The sequence below is a fragment of the Aplidium turbinatum genome, chromosome 1, assembly GCF_918807975.1.
Source record: "Aplidium turbinatum chromosome 1, kaAplTurb1.1, whole genome shotgun sequence".
In the NCBI taxonomy this organism is placed as follows: domain Eukaryota; kingdom Metazoa; phylum Chordata; class Ascidiacea; order Aplousobranchia; family Polyclinidae; genus Aplidium; species Aplidium turbinatum.
In genome coordinates, this window is record NC_137472.1 from 43,104,201 (window position 1) to 43,119,615 (window position 15,415).

A 15,415-nucleotide genomic window follows, 5' to 3' on the forward strand; every position below is an offset into this window, starting at 1 on the left:
CTCCAGTGAAGCTCTTACACATCAGTTTCTTCACAATGTCTCCCTTTTCATTTAATTCGATTTTGATTATTTAGGTTATAAAATTACACTTTCAATAGCCATATTCAATCATCTTGTGTGTTGAGTTGACTCCTTTGAGAAGGTAAATGAATATGTCTGCTTGATTGGCAACGGTGAAAGGTTAATTTAATATCCAATTCATGTGTCCAGCGTCTTGGCGTATCATTTTGAACAACCTTGGAATAAGAAGACAATAACTGACCAAAAGAGTCTTGGTTTAATTTTGGTTTACACACTATGACAAAATTGTTTGATTGGCTAAATTATAATTGTCGTCTGCCATTACAGCAAAACTTCTCTGTTTGAAACGATTGTCGAGAGGGACGAATTCGATTTGCAAACCGGACAAGGCGATAAAAGATATTTTCATCCTATGCATACTTACGTTTTGACAACCCTGTTGCTGAGTCGAGACATAAACGGCCAAATTATTCGTGCCAAGCCCCTCCTACGCCTAACTTCACGCGTTGGGTTCCTGGTGATGATGGTTTCTGTTTAATTTTTTTTCAAGGACTTATTTTCCTGCCGTCGCTTATTCATAACAGCGGCTTTGGTAGCTTGTTATCGGTCCCTCCCTGTCCTTATCATTGCTAAACGTTGTATAAACATCGAATTGGCCTCCAATGTGGAGCTGAATATGCATCATCAAAGAAATTCTGAAACATATGATTTGTTGTCGTTTCGCTTGCGAAGGCATTTATCCACCGTGACACTGAATATTTATAAACAAAAAAAGATCTACTCAAGCCTTACGACATAGCAAGAGCCAAGGGGTATTGATCATAAGTTACTGTAACTATAGTTACGGTTGTTTCATTTAATTATAGTTAAGTGTTGCTCGATTGCATGTACGTTCAGTGTCATTCACTACACCTTAGTCACTTGGTGATGCTATTTTTACAGTTTCGGTGTAGGCTATTCATTCAATCAATCACTAATTAACTGAAGAAGGAAAAAAAATCAAGCACTTGAACTTGCTCTTGCAGTGATAGTACTATATTTTCAATTATCCGACGTAGAATCTTACATCTAATGACGCAAAGTTAAGAAACTAATATTTTTATCTACGTAATTTTTATTTTAGTTAACATCTGAATGCATTAACACGCGCTTCATTTATGGAGTTTTTTGCATTTGTGGCACTTCATACATTGCATGATGTTCGAACACACAGAAAACGTGTGATAACTTTTGTTTGACAAGTTTATAGCTTCCTTTTCGCTACTAACTTAAAGCTTCGTTTTACTTTCGTAGCTTATCACAGAATTGTGAGTTAAATGTTCCATTTTTTCTCACAGAGAGTAGGATGTGACATGATACTTGGTTCAAGCTTGAAGTTAGATAAATGCATGGAATGCGGAGGGAATGGAACGTCGTGTTATAGAGTCCATGGAGTATTTAGTGCTCCAAATCCACCATCAGGTATTTTAACAAAAATCAAGTAAAAAAAAATAAAAGTTAATGGCGATTTCGTTCGCTGGCTCTAATGCCAAGCAAAGCGATTGAAAGTGGTTTTGACATGTCTTGAGTTTAGATATCGATTTGATGTGTTGACTTGACGAAACTAAGATTATATGTAATCCCATGACAATGGACTTGCCAGCATGAAAACAGCTACCATATGTTCATTGTTATGAATTGCGGTGTCAGCATTCTCCCCAGAACGATAACCTGCGAAAACGTGGTTCGTTTCGTCATGACAAGGTTTTTTCCTCGCATTTATGTTGCTTTCCCCTGGGATCGAGGGTTCATTGATGTACCAACTGAGATGTGTTGATAGGTTGTTGTTATTGTCCTAATTTTCACTCAGCTATTAAGACTCACCACGAGTAGGCTGGCAACATGAGTCTCATCTGTTGTTCTCGGACGACAATAAAAGCACAAGCAGGTCAACTAATAATGTTATGATAAAGCTTTGGTAGAGAGTTTGCTTTGTTGAACCATAGAGAAATAAAACATAGTAACTTTAGCGGGTTTAGCATACTTTGGGTAAAGTATGGTGAAGTATGATATTTAGCATACTTTACCCAAAGTATGCTAAACCCGCTAAAGTTACTATGTTTTATTTCTCTAATAATGTTGTGTTTCCAAATATCCTTAAACGGGTTTGTACCGTCAGGAAGTATATAAAAATGTACTTTACGCAGCTTATAGTAACAATCTGTGTTAATCCAACAGAATATACGCTTATTTTGCATAGTTTTAAGACCAAGTACACGCAAAGTGGTGAGAATCTTCTGAATATCTCCCCAAATCAAGGATAAGATTAAGAATATAACAACTTTTGATTAGTGTAAGCTTCTATGACCATTGTTGCTGTTATTTTTTTCTTCAAAGATTAATAAAAACAACCCAGTCCTCTTCAGCTCACAGTTATATCCAGAGAAGAGCGTTATTAGGAGGTACATCAGAGATTCTAAAAAAGTTGATTTTTGCTTTTCATTTCAGCGAAAACTTACATGACATTACAGACGGTTGGCGACGTGTTTTTGAGCTGCAGATTTTGGTTGACACAAGTTTATAACATAATGTTGTATTGTCTTCTAAAGTCAACACGTCGCTCAGAGCCTTGAAATATCACCGGTGCTATGCTCTCACGTTGGTTACTTGTGCATTGTTTCCCTACTTTTTAACTCGATTCGGCCCATATTAAATTGCGATTGAAAATGAGAAATGACACGTTTTAAGTAATTGCTAAGGCGTGCCTTTCTACAGTGACCGCTTGGCATCTTAATTTGGTTACATCAAGACCATTTAAAGCCGTGCAGTCAATTTTGGTTTTAAATTTTCTGCGTATAATCTGTTTTAACTGACGCCTGTCAAAAGTACACCTGCTTGTGGTGTAATCACTGCCTTTTGAATTATTTGGTTGCTTTTGACTACTTTTTAGGTAGCTGGATTGGCAAGCAAGTTTATATTACAAGAGCTTAAGTCTTTAAGAAGTATAGTTTTTCATAAATTAAAGCATGCCAGTTTTTGGTGGCTTACTTAGTCGTTTTTACTTTTTCGCACAATATGTCATAAATACATGAAAATATGTTCACTAACATGTTATTGAACAACAGCACAACAGACGAAGACCAAAAATATTGATATTCAGTCGAGTCGTTGAAAAATTAGCAAAGTTAAATTATAAGCACCTTAGACACATTGTATCATTTGAATCTTTCACTTGGTACTGCAGACTAATTGCATGCAAGCTTCAGCATTTTATGCTTCTTTGTTTCTATGGACATCTGTCAAAACCAAAACATAAATTTACCAATTGCCTACCAGTATACTGTATAGTTGACACCAGTTTAAGAATTTCAGATCTACTGTAAGTTATTGATACCAGCGTCAAAAAATAAGGATTTGCTGTAAATGTAGAATTACGTATGTTGCCAGATGGTAGACCTGTTCAACAATAAGCTTTTGCTACCAATACTATTGAAAACCTGGCAATGCATAGTCAGTTTGATGTTCAAGAAAATGAAATATCTTCTGACAGGTGTCAAACCCACAACAATGCTTGATATGAACCGCTCAGTTACATGTCTTGTAATGCAAATGTCTTGTAACTGACTCGTGTGAGAATAAATTCCTTTGCATAAGTTTGATGTTTATTTTTTTAGGCTACACTGACATGATGGTGATTCCCCTTGGTGCTACCAACATTGAAATCGACGAGCTCAGAGCTTCAAGAAATTATTTCGGTAAGAATCAGTTTTAGTTGCTTCCAAGAGTATGCTGCAGCACTACACTACCATTCCGATGATTCTAAACTGTTTATTTTTAGCTATTCGAAATTCCGCTGGAGAATATGTCTTGAATGGGAATTGGAAAATCAATCGCTCTCGATCACTACAAGTGGCAGGCACTATGGTAAACTATCACAGAAAACTTGATCGAAGGAGGGCGCCAGAAAGTTTACGAGCATCGGGTCCAACAACCGATCTTTTATATGTTGATGTAAGTGTTTATTATAAGCAAATGCAATTGAATTTACATCCTTTGTAAAACTTTTATGAACACACAATGACATAAAGTTGTGTTGCATTGAGAAGTTCAGCAGGACTAGAATAGCACGCTTCATCATTTTTTCTTCTAAATCACTATATACCTTTGCTACCAGCCATATGGTTATTGGTTATGTTTGAACTTTGCAATAATCTGTGAAACAGCTTAGCGCTATCGGTAATTATTTGTTTTTTTGGCTTAGTTAGTGGTGCAAGAAAGAAACAAAGGAATCCGGTACAGCTTCTATCTCCCGCAAGGAACAAACGATCCTAACAGAGAAAATATTGAATGGAGTGTTGGGAAGTGGAGCAAGTGCACGCGCGACTGCGGAGGAGGTTGTAGTAGTCACGTGAGAAAAGTGAGCCACTTTAACGTTTATTCAACGTTTTCAAACGTTAAATAAACGTGAAAGGAAGGCGATTTTAAAACTACAGGAAATACTACATGCATGTCGAGAATTGTTCGAAGCTATAAAAAGTTGAAAAAGTTACGAAAGTAGTTATGGCTTAAGTTATACATAAAGCCGCTTAAGCAAATATACTGTATCCAGTTAGTTCATCATGTGAATGAATTCACAAACGCACTTGATACCGATTATTACTTCATTTCAATGGTCGTTTCGTTTTGTACATTATCTTTCAGCCGAATTAATTATTGTGTAATTGATTTTAAAAAACTTATAAGTTTTTTTGCCACAATGAGCTTGATGTTATATTGACGTAGGCACTCAGAGCCGACGGCTGACTTGCTACAAGGATGGAAATAAAGTATCCTCGTATTTATGCAAATCCATTCAACGTCCCCAGCGTAGACAGCAATGCAACCTTGGCGTTTGTCTTGCTAGGTGAATCTTGATTTTTTGTGTATTTTACATTTCCTTAGTTTTAATTCACTCTGTTCACTCGGCGAGAAAAAATAGCTTGAACCATGAATACCTAAAGATATACGGCCTGATTTGTCACATTTTGCAGAAATTTCCAGATTTTGCCAACTTTGGGCGACTGTTTTAATGAATTTTTCTAAAAATTATATTTTTTCGCCTTCTTAGCTGTTTTTCTCAAATGACACAATAGGTTTTAACATCATTAGATGTTAAAAAAAAAGAAAATTTGATTTCGAAGATTTTAGTCAGACAGTTAATTTTTCAATAACAGTCTGATTGAACGTTTTTCAACTTATTTTTTTCTCATTTGCTACTGCTTCCCCAAGCCAACAAAAGTTTTTATATCATTAAGAGACAGCAAAAAGTAAAAACATTTCAGAAAATGTCAGTCAAACACTAGCGGTAATCAAAATCTGTATAATGTGACAAATCAGGCGGCATCTCCAGGTGGCCTTGCTTGAACCAACACAAATATCATTTTTTAGGTGGCATGTTGGCAACTGGACAGACTGTACCGAAACCTGCAACGGAGGAATTAAGTTTCGACAAGTCTACTGCACTGAGACTCCAAAATTGTCCAATAGGTTGGTTTCGTTGAGTTTTCGTATGAAACCGAATATTTTGAAAATGTTGAATTTTTTTTATAAAAGGGACCAATTATAAAAAAGATCCAACTAATGAAAATACTGTGTTAAGCACATTAAATTAAATTAACCATACATACAAATCAATAGGTTTAGCATAGTTCGTCTACGTGGCATGACAAAGTTGAATTTTATTTTGTTTCAACAGCCCACCTAGATTAGTTCAAGATAGCAGATGCATTGCTGAGGATGGCACGCAGCGTCCTTCCAGTCAAGAAAGATGCAACGAAAAATCTTGCCTCGACTGGACAGCTGGTAATTGGACAGAAGTGAGTTGTGCTCCAACAACCAGTTCCATTACTCTTGAATAGATGATTTTAACCTCTGTAGAAACACTCGGGCAATCTCGCGCGATGATATACCTGTATTTTTTTCTTTTATCTAGTGTTCTTCTACTTGTGGAATTGGGCTCCAAGAAAGAGAAGTCGTCTGTGGCACTGGATCATCTTGCCCCTCTAGTTCGGCTCCAGCACGAGTCAGGGAATGCAACCTAGGGCCATGCACAGGAATTGAATGGGTCGTTTCACCATGGAGCTTGGTACGGATGAATTAGGCAAAGCGATTTTTAAAGATCTGCTTCACTTCGTGTAAAGGTGGCCCATACTTGATTCCAAACTTTGGGGGATAAAAAGACAACTTTCTCATTATACCAAGTCTTCAGCAATAACAAGAGTAGGGTGGTTTGGTTGGTTTGGTTTTTGAATCTTTATCCTCGGACTGACAAAGCCTTGATTGGTTATTCCTGGTAGTTTCGCATACTTGCAGAGGCTCTTGACGCAGTGCCGGTTACCGAGATTGGCAGAGTGAAGTTTTCCGATTGTTGAAGTGTTGTTGTCGGGGAATTATCCCATTCACTGGGTGCCGCTGAATGGAGAGCAGTCCTGAAAGTGCGGTGCTCAAGCGCACACCCCGAGAGTCGAACTTGTGACGCGTGATCTTGAGCCGGGCGCATAACCACTGAGCTAACGGGGCGGACTACTGAGAAACTAAGCACCCGACGGATGGTTAGTTCCTTTCGTTTGGCTGCCTTTTCTTCAGCAACTGAGCTAGCAGCTAGAGATGAGCGGTGTTTTCCAGAATTAATTTCTCAACACATTCACTTCATTTTGGTTCACTGAAAACTTGCAATGGAGTAGGATGCATAGTGAGTTTTTGCGTTTATTGCAGTGTACTGAAAAATGTGGCGAAGGAATGCAAACTCGATTGGTTCACTGCGCCAGCGAAGGAGTGAAGTACGACGATGACCTGTGCAAAAACTTGGATAGACCACAATCTCATCGGACATGTCACTCCACGTCGGAGTGTACTGATGACTTAGGATGGATGACAGGAGAATGGAGTGAGGTAGGAAGATTTGAGGTTTTTGACAAAGTTCAACAGGATTTTGATTGATTTGTATGTTATATTCTGTGAATGTAGATTTTAAATGTATAATTTCTAAAAAAATTTTGCTGGTTTATTACCGTTCCTATTTTGCAAAAGCATTTTTGTTAATGCTTTAACAGAATTGTTTTTTAAGATACAAAGTAACTTAGGTTTTGACGCCTTGATTATATTCCAGTGTTCGGCTCAGTGTGGTCAGGGGATGCAGACTCGGAAGGTTGTCTGTTCACTTGTTGGAGAATCGGCTTATCGAACGTTCCCTGACTCCCACTGCTCGAATAGTGGTGACAAGCCAGCTTTCATGCGAAATTGCACCCAGCCTGACTGTGGAGCAACCTGGTTTACTGGTAGGTGTTTGTAAAATGATTTTTTATTGATGTAAATAAGAATTAAGGTTTAAAATCTTTGGTACCTTGAGTACCTTTGTTCTGGTTTATGTCGTAGTGCTTGAAAAGGTTCAAAAAGGGAGCTTAGTGTTTAAAACGCAGACTAAGCTAAATAACCCACTCGTCCTGTTAAAGTAAACGTTGAGGTTTGTTACTATGCTTTGCAAACCTCGCCCCAGCATGATAACCACCTGTGGGGCAGGGTTGTATAATGGACATACTGGTCTTCTTTTACTAAATTTGTCAAAAAATGTCAAATTTACTATATTTTACTAAATTTGTCAAAATATGTTTTTTTGTTTGTTACAGGACCTTGGCAATTGTGCTCTTTGTCCTGTGGAGGGGGAAGACAAACTCGTCATGTGATGTGCCTTTCTGAAAACACGTATCATGTTCTCAAACAATCAGACTGTGACGTGGAAAGAAGACCCATACAAGACAAAATCTGCAATGCCCAAGCTTGTCCCACGACAAGTAAACATTGACAAGTTTGAAACTTTCGTTTAGCAAATTTTTATCATAGAAATATTTCTAAGGTTATGAGCTGTTCAATTCAAACGGTCAAAATCAATACTTGCAACGTAGTTTTTTTTTGAAATTTGAAGTTAGGGAAACAATATAATGAAATTCACAAATTTTTGCTCTTTGTAAAACATTTAAAATAAAATTTTCTTGAAATTTATGTTGCATTTTTTGTGACCGAATTGTACTCGTCTGCCATTATTGAATTGTTTTATCCATAACCATATTTTTTTAACTGCTTTGGTGGCTTCTCAAAATATTCCAGTGCAATCACGCTTTATACAGTTGCGATAGCACATTTCATACTTTGCTTTGTAAAAACGTATCCAACTTATTCCAGATGTAGAAGACAACGACGAAAATGCCTCGGTCAAAGATTCTTTGTACATAGAGTGCGCTTTAACACAATATGGCTGTTGTCCTGACAATCGCACTCCTGCGCAAGGCTGGCTTATGGAAGGATGTATCGATATAAAGTAAGTCGAGAAATAGTCGTGTTTCAGCACGTCACGAGTTGGTAGCGATTAAGTTTTGACTGCAAAGCAAGAGATATGCACATTTTGTCACTTTGTTGCATTTAGTCCAACAAGCAGTCCAGCAAGCAGTTGTCATTCATCAAGATTTGGTTGCTGCAAGGATGAAGTGCAAACGGCTGATGGATACAATCACCTGGGATGCCCCGAATATTGTAAGAATCAACCTATAAATTTGGATTTGTCGTTTTAAAACCTAAAAAGCGTTTTTAAAATTTTTTTTATGCAAAAGAATATCTTTTGGCTATGCACTAAATTTTAATTAGTTGTTTTTTCAATATTGACAAGTTTAGTTTTAATAACAAATCGATACCACATCAAAGGAGGCTACCCAATCATTAAAACAACAGACTTTCTTCATAGAAGCCTGCTAATAGCATAGTGTTATTCATATTTCGCTCTCTTGCTTTCAGATACTTGCCATGTAGCCTCAGAGACGGGAAGACGATGTGGTCAGAAATGGCTACCAAGATGGTATTATGATCCCGAAGCGTCGCAATGTCAACACTTCTGGTATGGAGGATGTGGCGGCAATGAAAACAATTATATTTCAGAAAACGACTGCTTGCAAGCTTGCCATTCCAGTGCTAATAGCGGTAAGGGGTATAATGATATTCGTAATATGAGATTATACCAGCTATTTTGCCTTGTGCAGGTGTCAAACCGCCATGCAAAAACGACTTAATTGCAAGAAATAATCACTTAGATAATAATAATAATAATAACAATATATATATAGCGCCACATCCACAGTCAAACTATGCTCCTGGGCGCTGTACATGAACGATTTTATATCTTTTTAATACAGACAGACTTGGCTCTAGAACTTCAACTATCTCGCATAGTTCAACTACCACCGCTTCTACAACCACTTTAGTTGCGCCTACGTCATCTATCAGAAGTTCCATCTCTCCTGACACACGCCATCGCTCATCTGCATTTGTGCTACCCACACCGACACCAAGCACTTCTCTGTTTTTTGTGCCGTACACAAGCTCTGCTCCTGAAAGAGATGAATTCGTTCAGACTACACGAACAGCGCAATTTTCAACTGTTGCTCTTACCACAAGCGCTCAAGTACCGCGACGAGAAAGACGACTCAAGATTTTGACCGCAAGCGAATGCTCTCTGCCTTCTCGCAAAGGGCCATGTTTTCGACGTGTGCATCGCTGGTATTTTGATAGATTGGATCAACTTTGCAAGACTTTTATCTTCGGCGGCTGCTCTGCTAATATCAACAACTTTGAGACACGCGACGAGTGTGAATTTTCATGCCGAAGCACTCAAAATTTTAAAGATGCGACTATCGGTCATCGAGGTAGGCAATGATCAAACACACACCATTGATATCATTTTCTTTCTTGTTGTTAGATCAAAAATGAATTTCAATTTAGTTACTTGTGACTTTCATTTTGCCATTGGCATGTACAAAGTCTAGGAGCATGTTTTTATTATGTGATTTTGGATTGGTGTTTTATAAATGCTATCACTGTACTGTTACTTTTTAAGTAAAGAAGCAAACACTTTATTAAATTCTAGTCGTGATGCTTCATTGCAGCAAAAAATAAGACAATCGCTGTAGGCTAATTAGAATTTTCAACATTAAAAAAACTGTTTAATTAGGCAAGTACTCAATTTACACCAATGAGTTTATGAGCTGTTTCGTGGATTTTTTATGTTAAATTCCTAAGATAATTTGAACAATGGTTTGCATTGTTATGAGCTATGTGGCTATTTTTATTCAGCGAAAACAAAATGCGAGTTTGAAAAAGTGACGTCTGATTTCGTGGGGAGCCGATCGCCTCAGTGCAACGTCAGAGACGGAAAGTATCGAAAGCTGCAGTGTGTCACTGATGACAACGGTGATACGTCATCCTGTTGGTGTGTGGATCCAGACAATGGAATTGAGATCAAAGGATCACGGAGAAATGGGCCCGTTGCTCCTGACTGTAAGTAGTGACTCACAGTGGCGTAGCCAAGGGGGGGGGGGGTTTTGGGGGTTACAACCCCCCCCCCTTTGGCACGCGTGTGACGTCACGATATTGAGAATGATGCTTTCAGTCTAAAAAAAATTGCCAAATTTTTAACAAAACTGCATTAAAAGAGCGAGTTTTGCCAATACCAAACATTCAAATATCTCAGCCAGGAATTAGCATCAAGAAAACATAGAGACTTAGCTTTATTTCCGAAAAATGCCGAAGAAAACATGATCTTATCCTTTCGCTATGCCACCGGACAGCACCATTTTACAGGAATATTCATACCCAGATTTTTGTTGAAAATGCTCTCAGAATGCACCAAATTCAAAGTAATTTTTCAAAATTTTCTGGGGGAGACCCCCCAGACCCCCCAGACCCCCCGCCGCTGGGTCGTCAAAACCCCCCCCTTTCAAAATTCCTGGCTACGCTACTGGTGACTCAAGAGTATGTGGTGGTTAAACCCATTTATGCCTAGCGTCCTATATGTAGGACACCTACTCAAATTAAAATTTTTCTTCGCACGTTCAGTTTTTAGATTTAGATGAAGTCAAAATACGTTTATGAGTGTTTTTGCAACATATATCACAACTTTTTTCAAAAATCGCTTGTTTTGTTGAGACTTGACATCATTTTCAATTTTCCCAATTTTGCTAATTCTGAAATTTTGAAGATGCATGTCGAATTATATCAATAAATCCGCATATGCAAATAAGCTTCCAAAAATATTTGTCATTGTCTTTATTCGTTATGTATCAACATATTTTACAGCAAATGTTTAAATTTAATTGGCAGCAAAATTTTCGAGAAAATTGATTCAAAAGATTGGTGTCCTATATATAGGTCGCCAGGCACACGTGTTAGTAAAATGAAGCAAAAGCGACAGTCAATTCCCACGCATCAAGCGGTATCAAACAGCGATTCCCTATGATTTCTACGCTGTATAAACAAAGTAGTTGTGTTTGTTTTTAGAACAATAACATAATTATCATAATTTACTGAAATTTTTGATAATTTTTTAGTTTTCTCTTGGCTTTTTTACATGGAGGGCATCTTGACATAGGCGAATTGGGCCTCAAAGAGATTTCGATCCGCTAAATGACTTATTTCAGTGATGTGTTGCTTTGCTAATTTTCATCTTCGTATTTTGTGAACTTTCGTTTCAATAAAATGCTCGATGACAAGAGATTTCCCATTTATCACTTTGAGCGATAACGATTATGCCTACGCATTACGCACAAGAAACTTGCAAAATTTGATAGCGGATTTGCCTAGCGTCCTATATGTAGGGCGGTCTTTTTCTCGACCAGTACTAACATAATTAAGAAAAAATTAATTGTGAAATGTTTTTTAGGTCATGATTATGCAATACTTAAATTTTCAAAATTTTTTTTTAAGTACTTTTACTTTCGGCACAAATGGGTTAAGCTGTCGGCACTAACAATCTTTTTGTTTCAATTTAGTTTACAGTAATTAATAAATTATATTCCTGTAAAATAAATTTCCGTAGAACAATGTAAATATTGCCTACGTGGTTGTTTTGAAGTGTGGTGCTGGATGAAAAAAACGAAGAACAAAATATCTGACTCTGTCTCCCAAACGTTGTTTCATGAAACTTAAAGGGCGGGGAAATCCAAATTCACTTTTTGCGAGTTTTTTGTTTCAGCGTGATGTCATTGTGTACAACATGCGTTTTAGCAAAAAAAAATCCAAATTTTGTTGCCCTCGTCTCGCTAAGGCCGCTTTTGTTTGATACCCGTTTGCGAGGTCTCGCGCGCATCAAGCTGTGATTCTGTTCGCTGTGACGTCACAAGGTACATATAGTTGTGGCCAAAAGTTTAAGACCAGACTTGATTTATGACGATTTTTGCATTACTTCAAAATACTGCATCATATATTGTTTCAGTTGCATCATCTTTATGCATCATCTTATATCTGATGCAGTATTTTGAAGTAATGCAAAAATCGTCATAAATCAAGTCTGGTCTTAAACTTTTGGCCACAACTGTATGTACCTTGTGACGTCACAGCGAACAGCATCACAGCTTGATGCGCGCGAGATCTCGCAAACGGGTATCAAACAAAAGCGGCCTTAGCGAGACGAGGGCAACAAAATTTGGATTTTTTTATTGCTAAAACGCATGTTGTACACAATGACATCACGCTGAAACAAAAAACTCGCAAAGTTAATTTGGGTTTCCCCGCCCTTTAAGTTAAAGTGTTTTTGTCTCTCGGTCACATTGATACAATTTCTGTTGAGCTAAAACTGCTCTTTTCGTTAGACAACAAATATTGTTTACTGCATCGAATACTCCACCTTAGTGATGGCACAAACAAATTTTTATCGGTTTTGGGACAAGTTTTATATGCTTCACAGGCGATTCTGCGACGAAGTCACGCAAAGGTTGTGCCAACAGCAAATACGGTTGCTGTACTGACGGTGTTACGTCAGCACGGGACTACGCAAGAACTGGATGCAGAGGTGAACGTCAATAGTTTGATTGACCGCATAACATTTTTGAACCGCATAGCATTTTAGTTAGCATACATCTTTGAAATAAAAAATATAATTTTTTAATTTTATTTGCAAAGCGACAGATTTGCCACGTGAAGTTTTTTTTTTATAGAACCAGCTACCATCCGGCTGGGCCGGAATGTGGTCTCAGTTAAAAGAAGAGGTGCAGCCAGACTGTCATGTCCCGCCTTCGGCTCTCCGAAGCCGGTGGTTCAGTGGTACAAAGATGGAAAAAGATTTCCTTCACACCATTTTGAGTGAGATTTCTCTAATTAGATTTTCTTTGTTAGTTTTCCTGTAAAACTTGTTAGTTATTATTCTCAATTTTTTTTGGTTACTAACAAAATATAACACCAAAATTGACCTCCATAAGCATGACTTCGATACAGCCATAACAAACCCATTGTAACGAAATAAAAAACAGCTTGTAGTAACAATAATAATTATAAGGTTAGTCATTTTGTCTTAAAATGCATTACTGATTCGTAATCTTGTGGTGTATTCAAAAAAATGCTCATTTTTCAAAGAGAAACAAAAAGATCGGCTGAATAGTTATTCTATTACATGTCAATGATTTGAAAAGCAATATGAAAATAATTTGTCTTCCAGGTCCTCAGTCCACGTTGACAAGGTACGACATTCTTTAATTTTTGTGTCGGTTTCACCTCGTGACACTGGTCGCTATGTTTGTGAAGCGAGCAATGGAGTTGGTCAGCCTCAACGAAAAAGTGTGCAGCTTGTTTTACAAGGTAACTTTGTCATCTTCCCATAGTAGTTGATATCAGAATTGCTTAGAAGTCCTGCTCTTGATCTGTAGTTTCTGCTGAGGTTATGCTTTCATTTTTTTTACCTACAATAGTTTACCTATCCTTAAATACTTTTCTCCTGATAAAAAGTTATCTTTTTTTTTCAAAAAAGAAAATCAACCAAATTTTACATAGCTTATAGTTAGTTATATTCACAAGACCGGTACCAAAAAGAACATTTATCTTCTTACAGAAGAGCATTTACTTTTTCGAATCAAACCTAGCAACTTGACTGTCGATGAAGGTCAGCACGCTGTATTGAAGTGCAGGAATCGTGGAAGTCGAGGATCAATATCTTGGTTAAAAAATGGAAACCCTAAACAAAGAGGTGAGAAGGTTCAACGGAATTCTTCACAATTTGGATTTTCATAAAGTTAAACCTACATTACACGATTGGCAAAAAAATCTAAACCGGCTTGTAAACTAATTTTAACATTTAGGAACAATATTGAGTCAAACCAGATCGGATTCAACAGTTTTGAGATTATGACCATTTGATTGAATTCTCAACTCAAATCCGTGACTCTTTATTATTATGTAGTTATGAAATTATTTTAGAGAATTTGTTGCTGTTGCAGCCTGCTGGTACTGTGGTAGAAAATACAGTAGGCCCATAACTACACTCTTGTTTCTTATAATGAGGCTGTGATTTGCTATTTAGATAGAAGGGAAGCAATAGCATGGCCACTTTCAATACCAAAACGTATCACATAGGCCTAGTCTAAGACTCCAAGTCTTTTAAAGAAAGAATAAAACTTGTGTAGTTTATTGTACGGTATTTAACTAAAAAGGTACTGTAGCTTCTTAATATTAAGTCTCATTGCCAGTTGTAGTTTTGGTCTGTTTTCTACCATAAAAATGAGGCATTCATAGTAGTGGGATATGTGCTGCAATATATTTTGCTGTCGTTTATCCTGAGAAGGTCTGTCAATGAAGACTACCGTGGAATTGGCATTTTCAGGAAAACAAATTTCGTCTTTATCAGTTAGGGTTTGCTCTGAAGTGAAGACAGGCGATGTTCATAAGGAGTTGGTATTAGAGGAATTTATTTTTATCCGTTTTTTCTCGAATACTCTAAAAATTGAAATGTAAAAGCCGGAAATGTTCCAACCTTAAAAGTTTACATTTGTTTCTGAAAAAAAAGCAATCGTGCAGAAAGGGGTTAAAGTTTAATTATATATTTGACTCAAAAATTGTCTTAATGTCAGCATTTTAAATTTTAAATTTGCATGTTTCATTTCAGGTAAAAACGTTATGATTCATCCATGGGGTGATCTACGCATTTCTAGAGCAGGCATCTCGGATAGTGGAAAGTACACATGCATTGTTACCAGATCAAAGGAAGAGATTACAGCGTCTGCTTACATTACTGTTCTACCACGTGAGTCATTGCCAAAAGGTTGTTAAGTAAAGAAAATTGTAATTGAAACAATATGTAGCTTGCTTGTATGGCATTAGAGTGACTTTTAATAGCGTCATTTTTGTAACTTCATAATTTACTTCGTTTGGATGATCGAGATGTGAGAGTGCCTGCACAACACTCAAAGAATGTCAACTCGTCACCAAACTGTAGTGCTTTCTGTGTTGTTCAATTTCTCTTTGGTTTCTTGATCTGCAAAATTATTTTTTGAGTTTAATTTCTTTTTAATTTCTGAAATATTTTCTTGATTTTGTTTTGTCTGTCTGTGAAGGCGATAAATGCAAGTAA

At 37.2% G+C, this 15,415-nt stretch overlaps 1 protein-coding gene across 1 annotated transcript in view; it reads left to right on the forward strand.

Annotated features, from left to right (window-relative positions):
• Nucleotides 1-15,415, forward strand: part of LOC145766056 (papilin-like) — a 30,171-nt gene that overhangs the window by 12,830 nt on the left and 1,926 nt on the right. The window contains exons 6-26 of the mRNA XM_082577714.1: nt 1,359-1,482; nt 3,675-3,755; nt 3,839-4,011; nt 4,262-4,394; nt 4,783-4,903; nt 5,428-5,526; nt 5,735-5,855; nt 5,972-6,124; nt 6,754-6,930; nt 7,148-7,316; nt 7,665-7,829; nt 8,218-8,353; nt 8,459-8,565; nt 8,824-9,006; nt 9,219-9,728; nt 10,156-10,359; nt 12,764-12,868; nt 13,014-13,158; nt 13,511-13,650; nt 13,901-14,035; nt 14,951-15,088. Coding sequence (XP_082433840.1) covers nt 1,359-1,482; nt 3,675-3,755; nt 3,839-4,011; nt 4,262-4,394; nt 4,783-4,903; nt 5,428-5,526; nt 5,735-5,855; nt 5,972-6,124; nt 6,754-6,930; nt 7,148-7,316; nt 7,665-7,829; nt 8,218-8,353; nt 8,459-8,565; nt 8,824-9,006; nt 9,219-9,728; nt 10,156-10,359; nt 12,764-12,868; nt 13,014-13,158; nt 13,511-13,650; nt 13,901-14,035; nt 14,951-15,088 — 3,319 coding nt within the window. The remainder of the gene's footprint in view (nt 1-1,358; nt 1,483-3,674; nt 3,756-3,838; nt 4,012-4,261; nt 4,395-4,782; nt 4,904-5,427; nt 5,527-5,734; nt 5,856-5,971; nt 6,125-6,753; nt 6,931-7,147; nt 7,317-7,664; nt 7,830-8,217; nt 8,354-8,458; nt 8,566-8,823; nt 9,007-9,218; nt 9,729-10,155; nt 10,360-12,763; nt 12,869-13,013; nt 13,159-13,510; nt 13,651-13,900; nt 14,036-14,950; nt 15,089-15,415) is intronic.